The 18,821-nt window shown below is 41.0% G+C and overlaps 1 protein-coding gene across 1 annotated transcript in view; it reads left to right on the top strand.

The window, feature by feature from the left end:
* The window catches only part of FAT4 (FAT atypical cadherin 4), a gene marked incomplete at its 5' end in the record, with an annotated part of 131,502 nt that overhangs the window by 79,074 nt on the left and 33,607 nt on the right, over nucleotides 1-18,821 (top strand). Inside the window, 3 exon segments of the mRNA XM_009071562.1 lie at nucleotides 296-1,218; nucleotides 1,888-2,062; nucleotides 17,065-17,245. Of these exon segments, the coding sequence (XP_009069810.1) occupies nucleotides 296-1,218; nucleotides 1,888-2,062; nucleotides 17,065-17,245 (1,279 nt within the window).

Below are 18,821 nucleotides of genomic sequence, written 5' to 3'. Positions count from 1 at the left end.
GAATGCAGAGATGAACCCTGCTGGCCATTCCCTCTGCAGGCTCTCCAATTAACATCCTTCCCTCTTACTCTCTTCAACTCTTGTCAGAAAATAATTATTTCAAAGGCTTCTGCTCCTCTCTGAAACTGGGCTGAAATTAGCTGATGGATTCAAAAATGGTGATGAGGAGGCAGCGTGGTCATAGAGGCCTCATTTCCATAGGAAAATTCCCATAGGAAACAAGAGCAGAAACATTCATATCTAGGTCAGTAGGATGAAGTCACATTCTCTACTTTTCTTTTTCCCATCCAACCAGGCTCCAACTCCCAACTGTCCTTCAGCATCACGTCCGGGGACAGCGTGGGGCAGTTTGGCATTGACAACAATGGAGTGTTGAGCATCAGGCAGCCCTTGGACCGGGAAAGCCAGTCCTTCTACAGCCTTGTGGTGCAAGTCCATGACATGGCCCCTCTCCCAGCCTCCAGGTACACAAGCACAGCCCAAGTTTCAATTATTCTACTGGATGTGAACGACAGCCCTCCAAGCTTTATCTCCCCAAAACTGACCTACGTTCCGGAAAACACTCCAATAGATACAGTCGTGTTCAAAGCACAGGCAACTGATCCTGACAGTGGTCCGAACAGCTACATCGAATACAGTCTGCTCCGGCCTCTGGGAAACAAGTTCAGCATTGGTACTATTGATGGTGAAGTGAGGCTTACTGGAGAACTCGACAGAGAAGCTGTGTCCAACTACACCTTGACTGTGGTAGCCACTGACAAGGGCCAGCCATCCCTTTCTTCATCTACAGATGTGGTGGTTATAGTCCTGGACATTAATGACAATAACCCACTTTTTGCCCAAAAGCTTTATAAAGTAGAGGTGGCAGAAAATACTTTGACAGGGACGGATTTAATCCAGGTGTTCGCTACGGATGGAGATGAAGGGACAAACGGGCAGGTCCGCTATGCCATCATGAGCGGAGATGCCAATAATGAGTTTCGGATCGATTCTGTGACAGGGGTGATAACAGTTGCCAAGCCTTTGGATAGAGAGAAAACACCCTCCTATACACTGACTGTTCAGTCATCTGACCGTGGGAGCAGCCCCAGGACTGACACCACCACAATCAGTATTATTCTGAAGGATGTCAATGATTTTATTCCCACATTTGAACTTTCTCCCTACTCTGTGAACGTCCCTGAGAATTTAGAGACACTCCCAAAAGTTATTCTTCAGGTGAGTACATTCAGCAATAAATGTGTCTCTTGACAATTAGTATCATACCTGTATGGTATTAATGTACAATGTCTTGCCTCCAAAATTAAAAATGGGCATGACAATTGCAAAGTTGGCTCTTGGCTGTAATCAAACTTGCAGTTGTTGTTGGCTTGTTTTCCTTTTTGTTTGTGTTTTCCCTACCTATCCTTCTGCCTCTGCTGGGACTTTAAGAGTTTGCTCTATCTCTCATCTCATTCTCAACTTTCATGCAACAAATCTGTCAATCTGATCATTGGCTGCATGGGATGAGGCTCTGTGCCAAACACTGAAAGAGTGCTAAATGGATTCAGACAGCAGGATGTGCAGTGCTTGCTTTCATACAGACCTCAGCCTATACCAGGTCATTTGTGGTTTTTACTGAGCCCCAACACTGTTTTATGGCATTTATGCTTGAGAAAAATCAGTGATCACTATTTAATATTTTCAAATTATGCTTCTAAGTCCATCACCACTGTTTTAATTTATTTATTTTATGGTTACAGCTAATTTAGACTAAAAGCATTTAGATTAATTCAATCCATTAATTGGATTATTATCATGGAGAACATTTCCTTTATCCCAATAAAAGTTTACAGACCCTGCGCTCATCAGTTCTTGATATTTCTTCTGTTTGCATTGCTTTTGTAGGTTGTAGCAAGGGATGATGATCAAGGCCTGAACAGCAAGCTGACTTATGTGCTGGTGGCTGGCAATGAAGAAGGAGCATTTACTCTCTCAGGCAGTGGAGAGCTGCGCTTGGTGCAGAGCCTGGACCGTGAGGCCAAGGAGCAGTATGTGCTACTGATCACAGCAGCTGACACAGGTAAGGCAAACAATCTCTTCTGCTGAGATCTTGTTGAAAACATTGCATTCTGGAGAGAAAAAAATTTTCATGATGGGCTGAAACTTGAGTGGATGGAGATTGGTAGCCAAGTTTGAGTAGAGATCTCTGTAGGGAGAGCTGGGCTTAGCTGATGTCAAAGGGAATTTGGTTTCTGGAAGTCAGGATTTCATTCTTATGTCCAGTTGACTGCTCAGCATCCAGTAATATGTTTGCTCCACAATCCCAAATGTATTTCAAGTTCCCTCAGTTTAAAATATGACGTGAAGGCTTATTATGAAGATTAATTACACTTTCACTTGAGGTGTCAGAGCACAAAATTTTGGTTTCAGATTTTGGTATGAGTATTAGTAACAAAGACATCCTGCATCATGTTTTGGACTGATCTCCAGTCTCCCATGGTTTGATGGATTTAATTTACTGCAGAGCTTGTCCTTAGTTTTTGTCGTAAAAATAGAACCCAACCTAACTTGTTGACAAGTGAATACAATTTTTTTTCTGCCATACCGTGTGCAGTACCTTGTGTCAGTGACAATATCTATGGCTTGTATTTTCCCATTGCTGCCGTGCTCAGGTATTCCACAGTCTGAGCACAGCTGAAGTTGCAAAACACAATTTTAGGACCTGACTTATCATTTGTCTTGTACTTTGGCTAGAGATACTCTATGCTTTGCGTTTTTCACACTGGCTTTCCATTACTCTGTAGCCACAGAGTGCTCACTTGTGACTTGGCCTTGCTTGGGCTTGAGTGTCCTTATGCTCCTTCGGAAGCTGAGGCTGGATTTCTAAGGGAGAGCAGATCCTCAGTGTCTGTTTGGTCTCTCAGTCCAAGCTGGCAGAAGTCTGCAAGGATTGTACAGAATGTATCACCCAAAGACTGAACTGATAAGGGGTGTCATGTGGCCAACAATTATTGTCCTTTTTGGAAGGGGGAGGGAAGCAGAAGTCAGCTGTGCCCCACGCATAGCACCATGTGTAAGCCAAAAGTTTGACAAGAGCACAGTCATTTCCTAGACTCTGGTTCCTAAAATGTATGAAATCCAGGAGACTTAACCAACCATCCAGCAGTACTGAATGAAAATATTTAGTTTTGCTGGGAGAGCTCTGAATTTCAGATAATCCAGGGAGACGTTAATACATGAGGTGTGCATGGGACCTTTGCCATAAGTGGCTGAGAAGAACAGCAGCATGTTTTATGAGTTCCTGTGTTTAAACATGTAGATATTATGCTGATTAAACACTGTTTGAAACTTCTTTTTCAAATTTGCTATGTCCTCATAAACCTAACTCACAAGTTATGCCTTCCTATCAGTGTTAAAAAGCATGCTCAGAAGTAGCTGTTCAGTAGTAGCTTTAAGCTAAATGTAACTGTTCTACTGTGCTTAAGTTTACAATCTGACTAATCCACAGCTGGTGTGATTTGGGATAGTTTTCAACCAGCCTGGTGAATAATGTTAGCTATCATCTTCTGATTACACTGAAGACTTGTTCTAAATTCATGGCATCAAAGAATACATTGAAAACTATTTTAGTCATGATGTATCTAAACTAAAACATCACAGGAAAGTGTCCAGCTTCAGTACAAGTCAATGCCAGAACTTGGCTTGATTTCATGGAAGCAGGATGTGGACCATAGATATAGTAGATACTTAGGTGGTACAACACTGAACGTTACTGCTCAGTGCCTGCTTCATTTAATCAGGTAGTTCTGGCTATACTAGCAAAAGGATGTCAATGACAGTCTTGAAATTGATAGGAAAGGTGTTTTGAGTATTTATGCTCCTATGCAGCTGCTAATGTTTATAAAACAAACTCTCACAGGCGTGTCCAGCTCTTTTCCTGATATAGCTAATTCTTTAGAGTGTTTTAGTTTGTGTTTGTTTAATAATTCTTAGAAAGAAGGGGTTTGCATAGAAACAATTCATCCAGAAACACACATGTAAAACAAGTAGTGTTCCTCTGCAGGGAAGCTGTGCCTGCCAAAATGCTGAAGAAAGCAGACTTGTCTGAAATTCTCCACATCCATATTATCTTTGAAAATCAATCAAGGGAGAGGTATTATCCTTTGCACTTTGAGATCGGCTTTTGTTAGCTGTAATAAACAGTCTCTCAAGTTGTCTTTAGCAACCCAAGCAACAGTCTTGCCATATATGGTGCATCTTATTTAGGGTTTGGGGTTTTTTTAGCAGATAAAAATCATGGTAGACATCCAGACACAGTTAACTCTGGAAAAGTCTGGGTAGTACACCAAGAGCAAAATTCTGTCTGTCCAACCTGCTTCCCACTTTTCCTAGGATCTGCGTCTCAATTTTTGTAGGCTGTACCGACTGGTTTAAAATATTCAGAGATGATATCCTGCTCCTCTAGAAGTCACTGCCAACTCTTCCCATTCTTTCCAGGAAGCAGACACAATACATTCTTTGAACCTTTAGACATAAGAACTAATTGACTCTCAACTTAGTTTTGGCTGTCTTCCTGATCTCCTTATACGTAATCAAGGACTTCTTAGTTTTCTTACGTTTGTTCTCACTCCATCAAGTTGGGACTGTGGTTCTTGCAGTGTTAGCCTAGCTTGTGTATGGGGAAGTTGATAGAAGGAGAAGGATTTTTAATTTTACATTACTTTTTATCTCAGGGTGTCAGTTCAACGTACCTTATGGGTTTTATAGCAGGTATTGGAAGCAGATACACTGAGTCTAGTAGCAGGGACATGGTAAAGCGTGGAGTCAGCTGCATGGGATGTGTTGCCTGTGCTGGCTTAGAGATCTCTGTGCTTTTTCACTACTCACAGACATGCTCCTTCAGAGCCCAGATCTCAGTCCTGGGCATTTGAGAAGAGTTGTTGAGTTATTAAGAGCTGAGCTGCTCATAAGCATGCTGTGCAGGTCAGATGGGAGACCACTGGTGGGACCACATGCACCAGCAATGGAAATTCGGGTAGTTGTTGAAGAAATGCTTTCCCAGGCAAGAGCTCCCCTCAGGCCCAGAGACGTCAGCCATGATATATGCGTTGTCCTGGCTCTGGCCCAACTATTCCTTGGCCTTGGCTGCTAATCCTCCACCCGGTCTTCAGGGTAGATTGTGGGTCGGCAGAGAGTCTTCCCTCTGCGCTGGGAGAGGGAAAAGACTGATAAAATATTTTCAGGCACTTGGCTCAGTGATTTGTGGCCATGCAGCCTGCTTCATGCCCAGTTTCCACAGGACAGTCTGCACAAAGGTTTTTTATTTCAACCTTGGTTTATCATCACTCTTCCCTCACTTCTGCACTTCCACCCTGCTCTCAGTACTGCTGGGTCTTGGATACTAGGCCATTTCTCTAGGCAGTGGGGATTTATGGGGACATGCAAAGCGTCCATCACTGTGAACATCCAGTCTTCCAGAACTGTACACCTGTGACTTTGGTCGAGAAATAAAACATAGTTCAACCCCAAAGTTCAGCCATCCCAATTTAGAGCCCCTCTTGCAGCACAAGCTGTAAGACCAGAGTGCATGAATTATAAATACAACGCCAGGCAAAATGATGGACTGTGGAATAACAGGATCGTGTTTAGATTGCAGATGCTCCCCCAGAATGTCTGCTAATATAAATGCCAAGAAACCTACATGCAACTATTTGAATGTGTCTTCATGGGTCTGTTTCTACCACATAAATCTATTCTGCTTCACTATACCTTTCTTCATGGCAAAAATGGTTGGGAAAAGAGACTTTCTACTCTTTTTTTTTTCACTCCATCCGGTGGGGATGCAGCACTGGGTAAACACTCAGCTCTGGCAGCATGACAAAAACTGGTGCAGCTGCTTTTATCATCCACGTCTTTAACTCTTTGAGCAATTTTATGGACAAATGTTAGCATTCCAACAGTCCTCCTCCTTTTATTTATTGATTGCAGGGATGTGGAGTAGCACATCTGGAAACCTGCTAGCTGCCCAGGACTACTGTTTAAATAAACTTCAGCCACCATCTCTTGATTTGGTTGGTCAAACTGACATGTTGCCACAATAAAACCAAAATGTGATGTTTCTAATTAGAAACTGTGTGCCCTGTGGGTTTTTTCTTTAATTTGATTTTCTTGAATAATTTATTTACTGATTTAGATAAATCATCCTGAAAGAAATGAATCAGTGGACTGATTATTATATTTAGTTAGCTGTTCTTTGTATACATCCCTGGCCTGGATGAAAAACAACCATGTGTTTTTGCTTTAGAAAATGTTGGTCCCCAAATTATGCATTCTTTCCTTCAAGAATGTAGGAGGGCAACCAAGCAGAGAGGTTATATCCTTCTCAGGAATTCTCTTCTGAGCTAGACTTTTGGTTCCCTTCAATCCTAAAATCAAATGAAACCTGACAATGTAGTTGTATTGGGTTTTAACATATTTGAAGATATTTCCTAGTTTGGGGTTGACAATTGTAGAACAGCTCTATTTTCTAGTAATGGTAAGAAAGTCTTGAGACTCGACATTGTGTGAGATCTATGTGACAGACATTTATACTCATCCTGTTTTCTCAGCAGGCACTCTATTTCTACTTAACATGGAGGTCTACAGTGGGAAAATTTGTTGCCTGAAAAGAATGAGTTGTATTTTTAAAGCAAAGTCAACTCTTTTTGAAGCTTGGCGCTGTCAAAACAAACAAGCAACTTGCAAATTCCAGTTAGAAATACCCTGTTTTCCATGCTTTCTGCACTATGTCTAAATATACCCATCGCTTCAGGCCTTGGTGAGCTAAATGAAGCTGATGTGTGCTTACCTTGGTGCTTAGCAGTTTACAGAATGATTGCACTCTTCTGTGGTCTTCTTTTATACCACAGCTCTTTCAAAATGAATATTGGGATCTGTCCCAGCTCCATTTATTTCCTGGTCCTTATGAAAGCTCTTCCTCATGTCAATGCTGTCTACTTGAGGCTGGTTTTACTGGTTTGCTGTTTTACTAGTTCTATTATTTTTGCTCTTTTGATACTGGTACTAAGACTATTGTTTTAGTAGTTCTGCATGACAGTGGGAGAACTGAAATGATGACACTCATCAGTGAGTTCATAGTGTTCATATTGTCTTACCATCATCTAAAATCAGGAGAGAAGAGAATTGAGAGCAGCTTTTCATGGTTGTAGGAATCTAATTGCAGGGTCTTACCCTATCACAGAGCCTAGAAACTGTTAGCACTTTTAAATTTTTCTCTAGAAGACAAAGGCTCCAAAAGCTATTTAGGAAGTGGGTTTATGGCAAAGTCATTCTGATGTCCCCTAAAGAGTAATTGTCAAGGAAAAGAGCTTATCTGTATCTATATGATGTGACACATTTGCTCCCCAAAGGAGATGAGGACTTTGCCCATCCCTTCAGAGAATTGCCCCATGAGATGCACAATGCAACCCCAGAATACCATTTGAGGGATTTAGACTTCTGTTTGGACTTAAACCTTCTTTATTAGATCACTATTTTCAAAATAGTCCAGCACGAGCCTCTGGGCTAAATCCAAGGATATATGTTCCCTGGGGTGGGGTGTGGGAGAGATGTATATTCAGGCTGGCAAAGGGCTCAGGCTGGCCAGCTCAAAAAATACCTGTGAAAACAAGGAAAGATTTTCACTCAGTTTAAAATCATGGATAGAACTTCAGTTTTTAAACCAACTCAAACTGGTTTGAGGGTGGGGGGGAAAAGCAGATATAGATCTTTGGAAAAAAAGGTTCAGGTACATTTATTTAAACTGGAAAACAAGCTAGAGTATAATGCTAAATATGTGGGATTTAGTAGGCAATCAAAATTTTCAAGGAAGAAAGAATTGTCCATTTGTAAATTTCCAGGCTGTTATACTTCCTCTCTTATCTCTTCATTCATCATATTTCTCTGATTAATTTAGAAATTTTATTGAAAATTAATTTTGAATCATTGTCCTGCTTGCATCATCTTTCTGTGAAATTCTACTTCAAATGTTCTAATGAGTTCATGGAATGTAATCTGTTTTGCAGAAGAATAATACCTAGAGTAGTCATTCTGCTATGCAGTTTCTCAGCCTTTGAGCAATACTAAGATTTTTCCAGTCTTGGTGACCTTAAACCATTTCTTAAATTAAACATTGCACCTTATAAATTGAAAGTCTGCTAGCTCAATCTTCAAATGCAAAGCTACAGTTTCAAGAAGCCTTAATTGCAAGGATAAAACAATCACATATGGCCTCAACACTTATCCTGCTGGTTAATCTCCACTATTTATACACTACAGAGTGTTTTTAAAGTGTAATTCAAAATTGTACATTTCAGGAACCTTGCTGTGGGATATTCAGGAGTCACAAGCCATCGAAAATGGCCTTAGTCAGCAGTCCCTGCAGGAGACAGCTTTTCTGTGTTTTCTGTTTACAGCAATAGCTTATAAGAAGGAGGAGTGATTTGGTGGTTTTAAGAAAATATTTTCTTAATGGCTCTGCCTTTCTTTGAAGTTGCAGTTCCACTTTCTTTAAATCTCACTTCAGCCACCGGAGGCCTTGGCAGTGCACGTGGCCATGTCCAGCCTCCCAGCACCACCTGCCATGTGGGCACAGGGAGATCATAAAATCACAGTTAGGTTGGAAGGGATCACAGTGGGTCATCTGGTCCAACCTCCCTACTCGACCAGGGTCACCCTAGAGCACATGGCTCAGGTTTGTGTCCAGATGGTTCTGGAATATCTCTGGTGAGGGAGAATCCATGACCTGTTCCAGAATGGTGTGAGATGGAAGGGACCTTAAAGATCATCCAGTTCCAATCCCGTGCCACGGGCAGGGACACTTTCTCCTAGACCAGGATGCTCAAAGCCCCATCCAAACTGGCCTTGAACACTTCCATGAATGGGGCAGCCACAGCCTCTCTGGGCAACCTCTGCCAGTGCTTCACCACCCTCATAGTGAAGAATTTCTTCCTTGCACCCTTAAGACCAGTCATTTGCCAGGTTTTGTTATAAGCATTATATTCAGCTGCGAAAAATTTTCTCCAAAAGTTCTTATTTTGAAGGATACTTGGAAGAAACCAACTTCTTCCTCTGGAAATAAATACAGTTCTGGCTAAGAAACCTACAGTACCTACAGTTGTCATTTCTGAGAACCATCTCCACTGACCTGTTCCTTTGATGTTAATAGATTACAAGTGTGTGTCAAGGGGTTTATGGCACATGAGATTAATGCTTGTGCCTTTCCTGGAAGGAGAACAAAACCTGACAGCCACGAGGCACTCGCTGCCATCTGCTTATGTCAGCATCCCTGTATCCAGCCTATGCCATGGCCAGCAGAGCAGGACTCTTCCAGCCTTTCCTTCATTCATTTTAAAATTTACTAAACAAAAGCAGCATTGGGGGGAAATGCTAAAGTAGAGGAATATATTTTCTACCATCTTTCAGGTGTGTAAGTGATGTTTATGATAATGTGTATACACCAAAAGAGATTGTTCTATGGAACAGCTTGAAGTTGTGCTAAATATAGACTATACTTTTGCTTTATTGTTTTGTTCTCAGCCTGTGTCTGTGTTCCAGTAGGTCCAGGTCTGTTACAGTGCTACAGCTTTATTTTCCTCTCTGGCTAAACAGCCGTAGGTAACTCCTCCAGATCAGAGGAAGAGAACAGGGATAAGGAAATGTGCATATATACCAGAGGACTTAAAACTGCCTCTCTGTGTGCCTGCAAGTCCCATTCTTTCAACAGTATATCAAATGTATGGCAATGTAATGTTGCCCCTGCTGTGGAGCTGCAAAGCTTAGTGAATTCATAGGATGCAGTCAGTCAGGAGTTTTGGTATCCAAATTGAAAACCCGTGTGGATAGAACTAGATGAGAGATCCCATCTTGCATCACTATTTGCGACAAAGGTGTTTTTCCTCTCTCAAAACAGGTGTGAATATCTGTGTTTGTGCACATGCATCAGCCTAAGTGTGGCTGGAACAAGGTTGGACTCATCGAGTGATTGATTTGTTTATTTTACTTTTGATGTCTTTTATATTCCCAAATTTAGGTCTGTTTGCTCCCAGCTTATTTAGGCTGCTAGATGAGGGAGGATTTTGACTTTTCTAATATCTGATGCAGTGCAGAAAACCCTTTTTCTTTTTTGTTAGATAATCCTTGCAAAAGTGCAGATCTATCCCAACTATCTATCCATTCCGTTTGGTTTTGAAATATGGGTTCTGTTAAATCAGCTTTGGGAACAACTACTACTTTGTACCTACTTATGAGGAAAAACTCAGATTTGACACACTCAGAAATTTTGAAGGTCTGAGCTCACCCATCACCCACTGAACAGACTGAGTGCAGGGCTGGCTTCTAAGTTTTGTATTGTCTTTGTTTATTAGCTACTTACTTCAGCTTTTGTCTCAAAAGAATCTAGGTTCACCAGTTTTTTTAAGACTTAACATGAAAGCCTGCGTTGAAAAATTGAGTAAGAAGAAAACAAAGCACAATCGACCTACCCAGCTGGGGCGAATATTTGTGGTGCAATCTTGTAAAAAAGAACTACTTCTTTTTCTCATTTCTCACATACACAGTTTCTTTTTGTGTTGTTGGAAAATAAGTTAAAGTCATCCATGTTCCACTTCAAGCTTCATGTGCACTAGAAATCCAAAGTGTAATGCCAACTAGTTGCATTTTTCGCTTAATCTAGCTCCATATTTATCTTTAAACTCACCAGTTGTGTGAGGCTCAGTACACTCTGTCTGCATTTAAATGCATTTAGAAAGATTGGCCACTTTATTGTGAGAGAGACCTTGTTTACTTGAGTGAAAAAGTTAATGTTCTGTAATAACACATACAACTCTAGTCCTGGGACTCATTCACTGAGTGTTTGACTGGAGAAGTGAAATCCTCTTTGTTGCAAAGCAACACATTTCGGTGGGGCAAAAATTCCATTTCTGTTAAATTGCTCTCCAGTTTTTGGGATAACGATGTGTTTAATTCACCACAAAGCATGGTAATCTGCCTGCAGTATGAGTCTTGATTAGTCATTTAGATTCATTTTATTTCATTTTAATTCCTTTTTTTTTTCATTTTAGTGAAATGTATCTGTGAGATTTTTTGCTTAAGTTTGTTGTTAGTTTTGTAGCAGTTAATTTTGATATTTTAATGCTGACAAAAACTTGGAGTTCCTGGTTTCTGAAAGGAATGATCATTTTGCTATCTGCTGTGCTAACCATGGTGCAGACAAGAGCCAGAAGCTATTAAAGCTTCAGGCAATATGTGGATGTCATGCTGGACACATTCTCCTATTTCTAATTTTTGCTATGAGCCATACAAACTGTTAAGGAAACTTCCCTGTCTGACCGTGCAGGAGCCACTCAGGTAGCCACTCTCACACCATCTGAGCTGGGACCCAAGACCCTTCACAGTGACATACACCACACTCACACAGTCAAAACAGTTTTCCTTTACTGGCTTGACCCAAGGTTTGACATAGCCAAGTCTCAGATGACCAGATCCTTTGACTTGACATAGCCAAGTCTCAGATGACCAGATCCTTAAAATAATTTAACCACAGTGCAAACTAAATAACAAAATAAAATAATAGACTAACAGCTCAAGCTGGTGTCTCCAAGAAGAGACCCCAACAAAGGAACCCCTTGACTTTTATCCCCTCACAATCTAAGGATAGGAAAGTCTGGGAGTCGTTGGCTCCTGCTGTGTCTCTCAGTGTCCATTTGCCTGGATGACCAGATCCTTAAAATAATTTAACCACAGTGCAAACTAAATAACAAAATAAAATAATAGACTAACAGCTCAAGCTGGTGTCTCCAAGAAGAGACCCCAACAAAGGAACCCCTTGACTTTTATCCCCTCACAATCTAAGGATAGGAAAGTCTGGGAGTCGTTGGCTCCTGCTGTGTCTCTCAGTGTCCATTTGCCTGGTTGTGCCACTGGTCCCTGTGCCCTTTGCTGTGTAAAGGGTCAGCAGTTCACAGCCTCTTGCCTAGGGTTCCTCCGCCCAGAGCTCAACCCGTGGCTTGCACTGTAGCTTCACACCGAGCCATCTGCACTGAATGTATTCCTTAACAGTGTGCTGAACATGATCTCCTACTCCTAAATTTTTCTGTGAGCCATACAGTACCACACAGCCAAGATAATTCACAATAGCAGCATCTTTTCCTGAGCTTTTTTGATGAACTTAAATGGCTTTGCAAGTTTCCTTCCATGGTTTTCTCTCACTGCTTCAGTCTGCTAAGTACTCTGATCTTTTCTCACTCATCCTGGTGTCCAGCTGTGATGGGACGAGCTGAACATACACCAGAGCAGACAGTGCCATGTATTTGTGGATGTTGCTCCCTTCTTCCAAAGGGGCAGGGGCGGACCAAGGTGAAAGCAAAAGCAATCTTTAGGTGCATCCCTGGTGGATGACTTTGTGGCTTAGAAGCATTAGCACAAGTTAGGAGAGTGATTTAAGATGAATTCATCCAGAAATGTATACTGTCCTCTCTTTACTGGTTACATAGCATTTGAAAAGTAAAAATTGTCAGGTTAAATGATATTCCTCCCCACTGTCACCTTCCTGCATTTCATTTCCTTTCTTCTACTTGTATTGCTGCACGTAGCCAGTATTTTTCATCCCCCTTCTCCTGGATGGGGAGAGGAAAAAATTGAGAGGTCTACGTTAAGCTGACAAATTGCAAATATCATCATATTTTCTGTGGTGATCAGCCACAAACAAGCAGTGGTGAATGGGGCAGAAAACCTGGTTGTAGTTCTTTGCCAATCCCATCTTGCTGGGAGAAGAGAGACCCTGTCCCAGTGCTACTGCCTGCCTGCCCCACATCCCCCATGGCTGTTTCTTTTGTCACCTCCTTAAATGTCCCACGGAGAGAGGGGAACCAGAGCCCAGTGCTGGCCAAGGCCAAGGTGGCCTCTCATAATCTCCCCCTGTAACTCATCCTCCACCACGGGCCTCCAAGGAGCAGGCTCCCAAGGTCTGCTCCTTCTCTTCATCCCCAGACACATGTTTACTTGCAGATGTAAGCAAAAAAAGTTTGAATTTTTGGAAGAACATCCGTGGGAAGCAATTTTCCTCCTGAACTTAGTGTTACTATTTTGACACTATCCCAGGTTAATCTTTATTTCAACAGTGACGTGTGGACATTTGTGGGACTGTCTGCTTAATGTATATGTACAGCTGTCACCTAGAAAATAAACTGTTCAGTTCATAGAGACAGAGCACAGCACACAGAGATGGGAAATTCAGAATAATAACGATATATTAATGTCATCCTCTTTGAAATGTTAAGATTTGATACTCACTGAACAGGAACAGTCAATCCAATCTCTTCCATTTAGTTCACATAGTTAACTTTATGTTCTCTGGTTTTTCATCATTTGGTGGTTCTTTCATTCCTCCATCCTTCTAGAAAACTTTTTTTCCAACATGGATTTCCTAAGCCTCTGTGAGACATGGTATTTTGGTATTTGAAAAAGTACTTGCTAGTGTAACATAGAACAATGCTCTAAATGAAGGCTTTGACAAAGAAATAATTGCTGCTTCTGCTGAAAAATAGTTCAGACTGTCATGAAAAATTGTTAGAAATTTTATGCAAGTTTACTAAGGGAAAAGTGTAAGTTTCTCTGCGGTTTTAGTCCTCAGGGCTGTTTGTAAGAGTACTCAGAGGCTGTGTACAGCAGTTTGAGGTTGTAACATGTCTGGGTTATTAAGAACAGTTTGGGATCATCTTGAGTGTTTGGCTAATATTGCAGAATTTACACAAAATTTGCTGCACTTATTTATGCAAAATATTAAGTGCAGTTTGAAGAAAATAGGGGTGATGCTGTAGCACAGTAAGAACTGACTCGGGGAAGATTTGCTATCGAAGCAAATCTAAGAAATCTGGGAACTCAGCCTGACCATGGAAACTACTTCTCTCACCACAAATATGACATGTACATTTTATGAAACCTGCTTATTACCAAGGGCCAAATTCTGTGGTCCTTATGCAAGCACAACTTTCACTGGAGGTTCACTGAGGACGGTAGAATTTGGCCCCAAGCTATTTCTTTTCCATATGAAATTACTTCATTTGTAATTTCCTCTTCTTATATTTCTCAGTCACTGCAGAAATGTGAGCTAGTGATTTAATTTCAAGCGAATAAAAGCTTTTGAGGACTCTCTGTGAAATTGCAACTTTATCTTTTGGTGTAATATAATAAAGGAGTAAATTTGTGGACGTGATATTTTTACTTAGGGGAAAAAAACATATTTTGGATAACTGCATAGACAGGAAACCAATGTAAATACATGACTTTTTCCATCTGAGTAAGATGAGAAAGGTTTGGGGTTTTGAACCGAAGAGCAGTGACTTGGGATGTGAATTAATATTGGACCTCTGGGATGCTTCTGTGAGCACAATGCGGCCACAAGCCAGTGTTGAGTGAGGTCTGGGTTACTTATGTCAACCTGGCTATTTGCATTAGTATGGCACTCAACCTTGGCTGGTATATTCACTTCTCTGAGGCTCATACACATGTGCCCATACTGCACTGTATGGTGCCTTGTAGACACTTCCAGATAGGAAGTGGAATTGGAGAATAAGGGCACAGAATATAGAGAAGACTGAGGAGAGGGTTGGGAGTTGATCCTTGCAGCATTTGTTTGTTTGGTACCCTAAAAATGCAGATTCCTTGAAGAGAAAAGAGAGCCAGGGCTGGTTGAAGTCAAGCTGCTGAGTGCAAAGTTGCTGGTGTCTGTGTAACCCTGAGCAAGAGAATATCTATAGCCCTTAAGGAGCTATTCCATCTGGTGTCCCTGGGCCAGCCTGCAGAGCTGTACTTCAGCCAGTCCCACCACCCCAGGCTTGGGTTACCACTAAAGACACTGCTACCTCCATTCATTTTTGGGACTAAATCAATGGAATAAATTTTCTGGCATCAGCTTTGTCTGAGCAAATTCATTTAAAACAATGAGTTTCAGGTTTTAGCTGTGAGCTAGCTTTCTTTTCCAGGCTGAATTGCATCACTGATGCTCTTTGAATGTGCCTTGCCCAAGATTAGTTTCTGAATTATGTATAAATTGTTTAATCACCTGCAAAACTTTACAACTTTCAACTTTTCATTTCATTAGCTGCGAGATGAATGTCAATAAAATGTGTTTGGAAGGCCAGAGCTTGATGACACACACGGCAAATGCCGCTGAGGACTCTCTTTCTTTTAATGCAGTAATAATAAACACTTCTCAGGCAATATTTCAGCAATCAAGAACACTTTTGCAGGTTTTTCTATCTATATGCGTTTGGCTAAATGACAAAATCAGGAGGGGGGAAAAATGGCTAAAAAATGAGTCAGACTTACTGCCTTAATGTAACCTTCCTGGCTGAAAGTGTATTAATTGGCAGAATGAATTACCTCAGACTAGCACAGAGAAAGGCCTCTATTGTGTGCGGCCGTGGAATGAAACCTATACTTCTTGCACGTTCTTTTCTTGGTGTTGTGATCTGTCCCATCTGATCAGCAAGCTTCAAAATCAGCCTTGTGAGATTTATGAGGCCTTTCAATTGGCAGCTCTGACATTCAGCCCATTTGTGCATTAAACCAAGTTACTTTGAATCCTTTTGTGGTCAAAAACCTCCTTCCCGTGCAGAAGCTGCTCTGTTTCTTCCTGTGATGCAGTGTGGTGCTTCTTTGACCTGCAAGGGTTAACGTGAGAAAATGGGTCATTATTTCTTCTCTTATATAAGAGCTTTGTATTTGGAGCCCTTGCCAGGAGCAGATGAGACCCAAGAGCAGAGCCTGCCTCCTTCCCAGCCCTAAGGTTGAGCTCCAGCAATAACCTTGGATAGCAGCGACCCGATCATCTGCTGGGTTGGAAGGACTAGGGCAGTCACACAGGGCTGCCTGTGTTCCATCAAATGACAGCTCCATGTAATATGCTTTCCTCACGGCAAGGACTCAACCAGTCTCTGGCCCAAAGCATTTCATTATCGTTGCTTTTTTCCCAGTCCAGCAAATATTGAGTTGTTGTATCTGAGATTGAAGGGGAAAGTGAAGCAGTCTTGGGTAAAACAGACTTCTGAGTAAAATGGGCAGTAACTCATGTGTTTTATGCTACACTATCACTTTTTCCTTGTACCACTTATGCAGTCAAAGACAGGACTAATCCCTTTTCTTCAGAGACCCTCAGTGAAGAATTTGGTTAGCAGAAGATCTCTTGCTGATTCTTGGCTAAAAAAAAGTGTAATGGACTGACAAAACTAACATGAACTTGTAAAACTCTTCATTGTCTTTTTTTTGGGATTTGACAAAGGAAAAGCTTAAGAGAATAAATACTGAGAGATTGCCCATGAGTAAACATGCTATTTCTTGCTCATTGCTGCTCATCAGAGTTAAGCTTAGAATAACAAGGAGGATGAAAGCCGTAGGTTAAATAAGTTCAGTCCAATTTCCCGTAAGCCACTATCCCATCGGAGCGAGCATTATTTGCTGCTATAGATGGTTGCTTCCATGGAGAAAATGAGTCTGAACAGGGTCGTAGACTATGCAAACTTCTCACCCACTCTGAGAAGGTCTTCCCAGGTCAGGGGTGCGACCGGCAGTGGAAAAGCCATGCGGAAATCTGGGTTTTGCCACTGTTTCCACTCTATTTGTTCTGTGGATAAATAAATTGAGGGCTGGAGTCTTGACGTCTGTCAGTGTGCCACCTTTGAAGGTCTTCTCCTAGAGAAATAGGAAAGTCAACCACATCTTCAAATTGGTCCTAATTGTTACAGGAAGGCTTCTGAGCAGTTCCAAGACCATCTTTTTCCACTGAGCTTGTATTGCAAAATATTTCTGGAATTAGCTGGAGCAAGAAAAAATAGCAACTTCTTTTTTTTTTGTCTTTCACAACTTGTACTTTATGTCAAGATGCCTTTGAAGCAAACCTGACCCTGTGCTCTGTGTTGAACTGGCTTTCTTGCTCTGTGAACTGTGACATGCTCAAGCACTCAGCTTTAAATCAGGGATGGCAGACCTCCGATTAGCATGCTGGTATTTGTAACCTCTAGCACTTTGTATCCCCCTCTCCCGCAGGATCTCCTGCCCTCACTGGCACTGGAACCATTGCTGTCACAGTGGATGATGTCAATGACAATGTCCCCACATTTGCCTTTAACATGTATTCTGCCACTGTTCCGGAGGATGCTCCTACGGGGACAGATATTTTGCTCGTAAACTCTTCAGATGCTGATGCTTCTACAAATGCTGTTATTAGGTAGGTCGATTACTGTTGCCCTATGTAATACTGCCTCATACCTTCCCTGAAGATTATTTTGCTCTAGTGTCCCTCACCAATGTGCCTTAAAGCTGTAAGACACAAAAGGACAGCTGAATGTGTGTAACTAAATTACTTTGGCAAGTATCTCTTTTTATTGGCTTGTGGAACTATAAGGACAAGTAGAGTTGCAGAGTTATTTTAGCATTTTACAAAGTGAAAAGCGAAAGAGTATAACTTGCACCTGCACCTGCCTTGCTGCTGCATTCACACCTTTTCATGGAGTGAGCAATTTTCACTGGAAGCCAACACGTTCCTTGTGTAAATTTTGGGTCAATTAATGTCTTCAGTTTGGCATGGAAATTACACAAGCTGAGGAATAAAGTTTATGCCTTTCAGAAAAAGAGTAAAAAGTCAGAATTTGTTTTTTTTGCTCTAAATGCCAAATGGTTTGCAGAGCTCAGTTGATGGAAGTTAGCTGGGTGCTGGGCTGAACACTCCCAGTTTCACAGACAAGAGTAATGAAGATGCTGATTGGCAGTGACAAGCTGAAGATTATCCACTGAGAACTGATACATTGTGAATGGAATACAAAGCAGATTCATATAAGTTATTAATCAGAAGGATATGTAGGTGATCTCATCACATTATTGTGACTGCAACACCTGCATCACTGTTTTCAAACTTACAAAACAGGATATAAAGTAGCTTCTTTAATTACTTTTGTTATTTCACCTCAGTTCATTCACCAAAGTGCATAAGAATGTCCCTGTGCTTGTCACTTTCTTTAAAGAAAGGAAGTAAAATAAAACAGAACTATGTAATGGCAAAGTAAGTGTATAAAAAATTCTGTAATATTTTATTTCCAAGTAACTCCAAGCCAAAAATAGGAACTTGATGTTTAAGCATCTTTTAATATTTGAAAATCATCCAAAATTGCTATTTATTAAATTGTGAAACAATGAAGCTTTTAATTCTAGTCACTCTTAGGATAAGGAACAATTTCTGGCAGGCTCCTGTAGGAGAAAGAATTCCATGCAAAGCATGAATGATTGTAATATTTGCATCCCATAATTGGAAATTATCAGAGTGCTCTCAGATTTCTTTAGTGTGGTTAACTGGCTTTTATATCTCTGCCATTAGTCTTTGTCATTCACTCAGTACCTCATCATAAAATTAGTTGATAAAAATATTATTTTTCCCTTCATGAGTAGCTATTAAAAATGTTTTCATGTTTTGTTTTACACTTTTTAGACTCAGGAACAGACTTGGTTTGTCTTGGACAGAATTTGTCCAGATTCAGCATTTAAAGTAGATCTTGAAATATGATTGGTATTACGAAACTGGCGAAAACCAGAGGGACCAGAACATGTAAGGTCGTCTTGTCAGAGGTGTTGAGCACTCAGAACTCCTTTTCAGTCTTGTTAGATTCTGTTTCACAATTAAACCTTTGGTTTCCAAAAATAATACATACGATTTTCATGTAAAGTCAAAAAATGTGCTGTGTTGTGCAAGAAGTGGTTAATCTTCTGCAAAACTATTACCTGTCCATATGTGCCAACTCTTTTTCTCTTCT

The sequence above is a fragment of the Acanthisitta chloris genome, unplaced genomic scaffold (genome assembly GCF_000695815.1).
Source record: "Acanthisitta chloris isolate BGI_N310 unplaced genomic scaffold, ASM69581v1 scaffold8010, whole genome shotgun sequence".
NCBI lineage: Eukaryota > Metazoa > Chordata > Aves > Passeriformes > Acanthisittidae > Acanthisitta > Acanthisitta chloris.
Note: the sequence above shows the minus strand (reverse complement) of the source record. Positions and strands in the feature narration are given on the sequence as shown.